We start from the raw sequence: 9,902 nt of genomic DNA, 5'->3' as shown, positions 1-9,902 counted from the left end.
TGATCCACGCTGTGAGGTCGTTTGATTATGAACAGTTCAGGAGCTTTAAAGTCCACGTGATGGCCAGAGACAACGGTTCTCCTCCGCTCAGCAGCAACGTGACCGTCAGTGTCTTCATATCAGATGTGAACGACAACTCTCCTCAGATACTGTACCCCGCCCCGGAGGGCAACTCCTTCATGACCGAGCTGGTCCCCAAAGCTGCACACGGAGGCTCTCTGGTGTCCAAAGTGATAGCGGTGGACGCGGACTCCGGACAGAACGCCTGGCTGTCCTATCATATAGTGAAATCCACTGATCCGGGACTTTTCACTATTGATCTCCACAGCGGAGAGATCAGGACACAGCGGGACATTTCTGAGTCTGACAGCATGAAACAGAACCTTATTGTGGCAGTTAAAGATAACGGACAGCCCTCTCTCTCTGCCACCTGTTCCATGTATTTACTTATTTCTGATAACTTGGCTGAGGTGCCAGAACTGAAGGATATTTCTTATGATGAGAAGAATTCCAAACTGACCTCTTACCTGATCATCGCTCTGGTGTCTGTGTCCACCTTTTTTCTGACTTTCATCATCATCATCCTGGGTGTGAGGTTTTGTCGCAGGAGAAAGCCCAGACTGTTGTTTGACGGAGCAGTCGCCATCCCCAGCGCTTATCTGCCTCCTAATTATGCAGATGTTGACGGCACAGGAACTTTACGCAGCACTTACAATTATGACGCGTACCTGACAACAGGTTCTAGAACCAGTGACTTTAAGTTCGTGACATCTTACAATGATAACACACTTCCTGCTGACCAGACTCTGAAGAAATGTCCATCAGACTTTGCTGATGCATTTCAAGATTCTTTGGAGCCCCTGGAGGTAGGCACATGTGCTCTTTTTAAACAAAGTGAAATTGCTTTATTTGTGCGGAGTTTATATACCGAAACCATTACAAATCAGCTTTGTTTGCTTTAAAGATAGTTGAAAGGGGTGGACTGATAGAGACAAACATATCTTGAAAACATGTCATGTGATTGCCCATCAGAATATTTAGTCATTTGCCCTAGCAAGCAATGACACATGCTTACCTAGAAAGACATCTAGCAGGGAAAAAATCTCAACGATATAAAGTAAAATATTTGTTTTCTGAGAATTTTTTTGTGAAGGCCTTTCCTGGGATATGCGGCTATTTCATCATCACATTGCACGATTTTTGGTTGAAGTCTGCATAATCTTGTCTAAACGCTGCATTGTCTGATGCAGAAGAAATCGGATTCCAAATACAGTGTATGGCCGTCACACTGCTTCCTGCATTTTCATTAAACGTTACATTTGAACGTAACTCTGTCTATCAGAATTGTTTCATATGTATAATTACCTGATTGAACTGACATTGAAGCTTCCCTCCGTGGTTGGCGATAGTAAGCGGTGAATAGCATTAAACCAAATGAGGTTTATTCAGCGCCATTAACTTTTACTACAGACCTGTGATTGGCGTGAAGACATTTTCCATTAAGCTTGCCCTGAGGTGTAGGAGAAAATGAAAGGAAACGATATAAAATGATTTGGGCTATTATGTAAAACCAACATTTTTTCATGAATTCAACTCCATATTACCCATATTTTTACGAAATGTAGTCTCTTTTGCACAGTAATTTATTTAAAAAACATGGTAGCCTATAGAAGTGGTTTTCAACACATGAATTGTTGTATAATGTTCAGAAATAGGAGCACTCTTTCGTATGTATTAGTTTATTTTTTATCTGTTTGGTAAGTCCGTTGTATCTCATGATAAATGGTCTACGGGTCCTTGTCCATGGTGCGTGTTACATTGTACAATAGTATCTATCCATGGTGCTGAATCTAACCCAACCCTTACAGGCTCCCTCTCTCTTCACTGTTTTGCAATAAAGCCAACTTTAAGTAGTTAAATGGACACTGGAGTTTACAACAAAAGACGGCCATCTACATTTGTTATTGGTGTCTTATTTATGATTGAATCATGCAGCCTGGACTTTGTTTTTACTCTTTCATTTTTTTCTCATCAGAGCACTCAATTATTTAAATATTTTGTAATACCTACACTTTGCTCACAGTGTCGCTGTCCACTAGCTTTTCTCTATGCTTTTGCATCAGGTTATCCCACATGCTAGTACATTTTCAAACCACGACAGATTGTTCCTCGTTGGAAGCAGCAAAGTCGAAAGATTTATAATTGGTCTGCTCCTATTGTCTGAAGAGGATTACGGTTGGCTGGTAATTTTTAGTTTCCAAGTCTTGGCTGTGGAGGATTCGGCACTGGTCTTCCAAGAAAATGGGACACAAAGCGTTTTCAGCACTCGGCCTGGTTACCTTCTTGGGAGTATTTCTTATATCGTTGCGAACCGTCACTGGAGATGTGGCTTATTCTTTTTCAGAGGAGATGAAACACGGCTCGGTTGTTGGAAATATAGCGAAAGACATAGGACTTGAGGTGGGCAAACTGTCTGCTCGAAAGGCTCGCATTGATGCAGACGGGAACAGCAAACGTTATTGTGACATTAATCTGAGTACCGGAGACATAATTGTAGCTGATAGGATTGACAGAGAGGGGCTTTGTGGCAAAAAGGCATCATGCCTTTTGAAGCAGGAGCTTGTTTTAGAGAACCCTTTAGAGCTACATCGCATTAATATTCACGTTCAGGATGTCAACGACAATTCACCGCAGTTCAAAAAGAAATCAATAAAATTTGATATTAGGGAATCGGCAGACAAAGGAAGTCGTTATCGTTTAGATGAGGCCCACGATGCAGATGTCGGTCAAAACGCCATCCAGGGCTATAGCATCGAGGCAAACGAGAACTTCAGATTGAATGTTGTTGCAAAAAGCGGAGGAGGAAAATACAGTGAGTTAGTTTTAGAGAAGGAGCTGGATAGAGAACAACAGCAGGAACTAGCGATTGTGCTTGTGGCAACAGACGGAGGCACACCTCAGAGATCAGGTACTGCAGTCATTCATGTCACTGTGCTGGATGCTAATGATAACGCCCCAGTGTTTAGTCAGAGCGTTTATAAAGCCAGTCTTCCTGAAAACTCTCCTTTAAACACTGTAGTGGTCACAGTGAGCGCAAGTGATGCAGACGAGGGAGTGAATGGAGATGTGACTTATGAATTTGATCACATTTCTGATGAGAGCAATAACGTGTTTTCTCTTGATCAGACAACTGGTGAAGTAAAAGTAAGTGGATCAATAGATTATGAGGAGTTGTCGACCTATGAAATGCAAATTACAGCTAAGGATGGTCTTGGATTAGTGTCATCCTGTACATTAATAATTGACGTCACAGATGTCAATGACAACGCCCCTATTACGTTCATTAAGTCATTGACAAATCCCATACCGGAAGACACCCCTCTCGGTACAGAGGTGGGCATCATTAACGTGCAGGACAGAGACTCTGAGAATAACAGACAGGTCCGCTGCTCCATTCAGCAGAATGTCCCTTTTAAGTTGGTTCCTTCTATTAAAAACTATTATTCTCTGGTGACCACAGGACAACTGGACCGTGAACTAGTGTCTGATTACAACATTACAATCACTGCCACTGACGAGGGCTCTCCACCTCTGTCCTCCTCTAAAACTGTTGAGTTATCTGTAGCTGACATCAACGACAACCCACCTGTGTTTGAGGAACAGTCGTACAGCGCATATGTGACTGAAAATAACAAACCTGGCTCCACTTTATGTTCCGTTACTGCTCGAGACCCCGACTGGAGACAAAACGGTACAGTGATTTATTCTCTGTTAGCTGGTGAGGTGAACGGTGCCCCGGTGTCCTCCTATCTGTCTGTTAACGGAGACACGGGGGTGATCCACGCTGTGAGGTCGTTTGATTATGAACAGTTCAGGAGCTTTAAAGTCCACGTGATGGCCAGAGACAACGGTTCTCCTCCGCTCAGCAGCAACGTGACCGTGAGTGTCTTCATATCAGATGTGAACGACAACTCTCCTCAGATACTGTACCCCGCCCCGGAGGGCAACTCCTTCATGACCGAGCTGGTCCCCAAAGCTGCACACGGAGGCTCTCTGGTGTCCAAAGTGATAGCGGTGGACGCGGACTCCGGACAGAACGCCTGGCTGTCCTATCATATAGTGAAATCCACTGATCCGGGACTTTTCACTATTGGTCTCCACAGCGGAGAGATCAGGACACAGCGGGACATTTCTGAATCTGACAGCATGAAACAGAACCTTATTGTGGCAGTTAAAGATAACGGACAGCCCTCTCTCTCTGCCACCTGTTCCATGTATTTACTTATTTCTGATAACTTGGCTGAGGTGCCAGAACTGAAGGATATTTCTTATGATGAGAAGAATTCCAAACTGACCTCTTACCTGATCATCGCTCTGGTGTCTGTGTCCACCTTTTTTCTGACTTTCATCATCATTATCCTGGGTGTGAGGTTTTGTCGCAGGAGAAAGCCCAGACTGTTGCTTGACGGAGCAGTCGCCATCCCCAGCGCTTATCTGCCTCCTAATTACGCAGATGTTGATGGCACAGGAACTTTACGCAGCACTTACAATTATGACGCGTACCTGACAACAGGTTCTAGAACCAGTGACTTTAAGTTCGTGACATCTTACACTGACAACACACTGCCTGTTGACCAGACTCTGAAGAAAAGTCCTTCAGACTTTGCTGACCCGTTTGAAGACTTGGAGGCATCTGTAGAGGTAGGAGCTGATCAAAGTATTAGACTTGTCATGCCTATTGAATCTTTGGCTTGTTGTTTGAGCTTTCTCAATGGCTGTCTTTTTCCGGCCATCTTTATATCTCTAAAGTTCAAGTGTTGTGTGCTTGTTGAAGTGGAATTTTTTCTCAAAGAGTGGAATTTTTTTTCATTCTTCATTATCTATTTACTACGTCAGTCATTGTTATCATATTTTTTGCACTTGTTGTCAATAACTATGGAACCTATCATTTGTCCACTCTCTTTTAAACACGTTTTTTTTCCCTGCACTTCTTCTCCTTGTTAACCTAGTTAGTAATAGCATTCTCATAGATTTTGTTGTAGGGCCTCATTTCACGAAGTTAAACATTAAGTATGAACCCTTGGCAAATAACGTTGGTCACTGAAACGTCTAAGATGTTAATTGTCTTCATGGATTGAAATCGCTTTAAAATCGACCTGTCAGTAGTTTTGACATGCTCTTTTCCACCCGAAACTCTGGGCCTTAAGGACTACTTCACAATTCCTTCGACATATTCACAGTTAAGTGCAAGTATGACTGCTGATTCAGCCGTATTTTTTAAAAAAAAAATCAGATGTTAGCGCAGGCCAACAGCTTTACCTTTATAATCAATAGGTGTTAACTTTTATTAAATTGTCTAAAACACTGGACTAAGCCCATAGACCATTACATTTATTTTCTTTGTTCTGTCAGCCCTCTCAAATCTCACGGCATCTGTCCATGGTGCTGAAAACACCATGGAAAGATGCCGTTGTCCATGGTATTTAGATACAAGAGCAACTTGTGATGTTATTCATTATCTACAGACATGCTCGCAGACTTTAGACCCAGGCATTACAAATTATGCTGCTACTACAAATAATATAATTAATTAAAAAGATTTTTCATTATTGAGTATGTTGAATCCTTTCACGATATTAATATGGAGCGGTCACCCATAGTTTGATGTGCATTTCGATTTCACAGTGCTTGTTTACGTTGCAGTGTAACACTTCAAGGTTTGTCCTTCTTCGCTTTTCGAGGCTAAAAATGTAGAATGTTTTTTAGTTTATTGCTACGTACAAAATCTTGACAGACCTAGAGCAAAGAGAGTATCTTTTTGTGTTTTGAGGGCCACAAACCAAATGCAGTTGAGATCAAATATATTCTGGGGTGAACAACATCCCAGATCTCTAAAGCTGAAACAGTTACAATGAACAGATCAGGTGTTGGTTTGAAGTACATGAAAGGAGTTTTACCAGCAATAATTTGTCTGTAAACATTTCTTATATACTGAAATATCCTGTATTAAAGTTAAATCTTCTGTTTAGTAGTGAGCGGCTGTATTTGTCTCACGTGCTGAATCGTGCGTTCCTGGTGTGCCTTGGCCATTGTTAGACCTCATTAGATCTGGTGACAGAGGGTTACTGGGTATATATTTGTTCTCTGTCTGCATGGTCAGATAGTTAAATCATTAGGACTAATGAGTAAAATCGAAGAAAACTCATATTCAGTCAACGTTTGGTATTTTTCTCTTAGCATTAGTATAACCCAGTGTGTTGTAACTTTTTAAAAACAATAATTCACAGTTTATGTATCCATGACTGAATATGACCTGTGTTTTGAAACTTTAGACGTAAGAATATTTCATTATATCAATGTGAAGACAAAACGCGACTCAAGGCGTCGCTGTTGGCTGACAGAAAACGAACACACACCACTCCACCCACTACTGCATTGATATCAGTTCTAATTTTCCGGAGAACCAGTTCAATCCTCGAATGTTTTTATCGAGTTTCAACCTGGCATTAAGTGGGAGAATATTGAATCCTTTTCAATATATTTCATTTTTTACATGAAATGGTATAAGTTGTACGAGCCGATGGCACGTTTTTTTGTCAGGATGGGAGACAAAGGATTTCCAGCGCTTCGTCCGATCTTCTGCTTCGCTTCCTTTCTTGTAACGCTGCACCTCGTTCATGGAGACCTGAGTTATACTGTTCCAGAAGAGATGAAACGAGGGTCTGTTATTGGAAATATAGCGAAGGATCTCGGTCTTGATCTGAGGACCTTATCTTCACGACAGGCCCGTGTTGATTTTGAGGGATCTAGTAAGCGGTACTGTGACATTAATCTGAGTACCGGGGATTTGACAGCAATGGAGAGAATTGACAGAGAAAGCCTCTGTGGCAAGAAACCCTCCTGTGTGTTAAAAGTAGATCTGGTGTTGGAAAATCCTTTGGAGCTTCATCGTGTAAGTCTTCATATTCAAGACGTTAACGACAACTCCCCGCAATTCAACGATAATTTGATTGAAATGGAAATAAGCGAGTCAGCTGAGAAGGGCAATCGCTTCTCCATCGAGGAGGCCCATGACGCAGATATAGGTCAAAATGCTGTTCAGAGGTACAGCCTACAAAAGAACGACAACTTTATTCTCGCTGTTGACAGTAACAAGGTTGAACTCGTACTGGAAAATAAACTTGACCGAGAGAAACAAAAAGAGCTGAATTTGCTTCTCACAGCTTTGGATGGTGGGTCTCCTCAGAGATCAGGTACCGTAGTCATACACGTCACTGTGCTGGATGCTAATGATAACGCCCCAGTGTTTAGCCAGACCGTTTATAAAGCCAGTCTGCCTGAAAACTCTCCTCCTGATACCATAGTGATTAAAGTCAGTGCTACTGACGCAGATGAAGGAGTGAATGGAGATGTGACATATCAGTTTGGTCATGTATCTGACGATGATGTAAATGTGTTTTCTATTGATCCTAAAACGGGAGAAATCAGAGTAACTGGTGTGATTGACTTTGAAGAAAGGAGTTCTTTTGAGACCAGAGTGAAAGCTAAAGATGGTTTAGGGCTAACCTCGTACGCCAAAGTTATAATAGATGTTACTGATATAAATGATAATGCTCCAGTTATATATCTAAAATCACTGTCTAACCCCATACCTGAGAACGTGTCACCTGGTACAGAGGTGGGCATCATTAACGTGCAGGACAGAGACTCTGAGAATAACAGACAGGTCCGCTGCTCCATTCAGCAGAATGTCCCTTTTAAGTTGGTTCCTTCTATTAAAAACTATTATTCTCTGGTGACCACAGGACAACTGGACCGTGAACTAGTGTCTGATTACAACATTACAATCACTGCCACTGACGAGGGCTCTCCACCTCTGTCCTCCTCTAAAACTGTTGAGTTATCTGTAGCTGACATCAACGACAACCCACCTGTGTTTGAGGAACAGTCGTACAGCGCATATGTGACTGAAAATAACAAACCTGGCTCCACTTTATGTTCCGTTACTGCTCGAGACCCCGACTGGAGACAAAACGGTACAGTGATTTATTCTCTGTTAGCTGGTGAGGTGAACGGTGCCCCGGTGTCCTCCTATCTGTCTGTTAACGGAGACACGGGGGTGATCCACGCTGTGAGGTCGTTTGATTATGAACAGTTCAGGAGCTTTAAAGTCCACGTGATGGCCAGAGACAACGGTTCTCCTCCGCTCAGCAGCAACGTGACCGTGAGTGTCTTCATATCAGATGTGAACGACAACTCTCCTCAGATACTGTACCCCGCCCCGGAGGGCAACTCCTTCATGACCGAGCTGGTCCCCAAAGCTGCACACGGAGGCTCTCTGGTGTCCAAAGTGATAGCGGTGGACGCGGACTCCGGACAGAACGCCTGGCTGTCCTATCATATAGTGAAATCCACTGATCCGGGACTTTTCACTATTGGTCTCCACAGCGGAGAGATCAGGACACAGCGGGACATTTCTGAGTCTGACAGCATGAAACAGAACCTTATTGTGGCAGTGAAAGATAACGGACAGCCCTCTCTCTCTGCCACCTGTTCCATGTATTTACTTATATCTGATAACTTGGCTGAGGTGCCAGAACTGAAGGATATTTCTTACGATGAAAAGAATTCCAAACTGACCTCTTACTTGATCATCGCTCTGGTGTCTGTGTCCACCTTTTTTCTGACTTTCATCATCATCATCCTGGGTGTGAGGTTTTGTCGCAGGAGAAAGCCCAGACTGTTGTTTGACGGAGCAGTCGCCATCCCCAGCGCTTATCTGCCTCCTAATTACGCAGATGTTGACGGCACAGGAACTTTACGCAGCACTTACAATTACGACGCGTACCTGACAACAGGTTCTAGAACCAGTGACTTTAAGTTTGTGACATCTTACAATGACAACACACTTCCTGCTGACCAGACTCTGAAGAAAAGTCCAACAGACTTTGCTGATGCCTTTACACATTCTGATACTTCTCCTGAGGTAAGACATTTGACCCATTACTTTACCAGAACAAAACGGCTTCTCACTTTTTCAGATTTTTGATCGACAGTATGGAATTTGTATTGATACAATCACTTTTTAAAATAGGCCTATCAATAAAGAATCTACCAATAGTCGCTATAAATTAGATTAATTTAAGGCATTTTGCTCTAGAAAGTCGTTGCAGTATTTCAGTTATACTAAAGGCTCAACTCTCCCACGATGATTCTTAATTCTTCTTTACAACATACCAACTCAATGGTTGATCTGTAGATGGGTTTTACATTTATTCCACTGTAGCTCTCGTTAGTTCCATTTGGGGCTTTCCTTGTACCGTCTTGAAAAGGGTGTTGGTTTTGGTGTTTAAATCCTGGCGCATTTATTCCCTCCTGATTTCTTTTATTCTTAGCAAATGTTTGGCTACTGTCACCATGTTAAGAGGAAATTTTGTCTTTTAAAATCATAGAAAACGTTTCAGGTTTTGATCATTTCCTTGCTTTTACACTCTAATTTTACCCCTGAGGGAAAGATTAAACATGTCTTTGTCTTAGTGCTTGTTTTTATGGGTACAGAATGACCCATTCCTCGTTAATGGGAAGCGAATACCTTGTAAAAAATATGATGTTCTATACTTCTAAAGGGCTTGGTTCTTCATCTGTTGTTTATGTTGTTCATTGACTTCTTCTACTGTACAACTTCGCCTTTGGTTTTAGGAGTCTTAACGTGTATCAAATTCCTCATCTTATAGCCTATATATTCAAGTAATCTACGTTCCGGGATAATATCCTGTTTACCTTTATGTTTTTTCAGTTGCTGGTGTTTGAATGGTTTTGAATCTATTTCCCATATCATCTCAATTCTGCAGTTGAGTCTTGCTCTTCTTGCAGTGTGTTTGAATTTTTAAATACTGAGAGAA

At 42.1% G+C, this 9,902-nt stretch overlaps 2 protein-coding genes across 2 annotated transcripts; both read left to right on the top strand.

The window, feature by feature from the left end:
- Positions 1–2,117: 2,117 nt before the first annotated feature.
- Positions 2,118–6,338, top strand: LOC111239268 (protocadherin gamma-A10-like). Its single transcript, XM_022769106.1, has 2 exons — positions 2,118–4,701; positions 6,333–6,338. Exons 1-2 carry the CDS (start codon positions 2,302–2,304, stop codon positions 6,336–6,338), a joined length of 2,406 nt encoding a protein of 801 aa, XP_022624827.1. The 5' UTR covers positions 2,118–2,301.
- A 263-nt stretch (positions 6,339–6,601) lies between these two features.
- LOC111239267 (protocadherin gamma-A12-like) lies at positions 6,602–9,820 on the top strand. The gene is made up of 2 exons (XM_022769105.1): positions 6,602–8,986; positions 9,797–9,820. The coding sequence occupies exons 1-2, from the start codon at positions 6,602–6,604 to the stop codon at positions 9,818–9,820; spliced, it is 2,409 nt and encodes an 802-aa protein (XP_022624826.1).
- The last annotated feature ends 82 nt before the right edge of the window (positions 9,821–9,902 follow it).

Source organism: Seriola dumerili, unplaced genomic scaffold (genome assembly GCF_002260705.1).
Source record: "Seriola dumerili isolate Sdu_G_001 unplaced genomic scaffold, Sdu_1.0 BDQW01002192.1, whole genome shotgun sequence".
NCBI lineage: Eukaryota > Metazoa > Chordata > Actinopteri > Carangiformes > Carangidae > Seriola > Seriola dumerili.
Note: the sequence above shows the minus strand (reverse complement) of the source record. Positions and strands in the feature narration are given on the sequence as shown.

Bases quoted from the DNA above. Each gene is read 5' to 3' on its own strand.
- LOC111239268 (XM_022769106.1), top strand. From the start codon at position 2,302: ATGGGACACAAAGCGTTTTCAGCACTCGGCCTGGTTACCTTCTTGGGA.
- LOC111239267 (XM_022769105.1), top strand. From the start codon at position 6,602: ATGGGAGACAAAGGATTTCCAGCGCTTCGTCCGATCTTCTGCTTCGCT. The intron at 8,987-9,796 runs GTAAGACATTTG...ATGTTTTTTCAG, and splicing joins ATTCTGATACTTCTCCTGAG to TTGCTGGTGTTTGAATGGTT.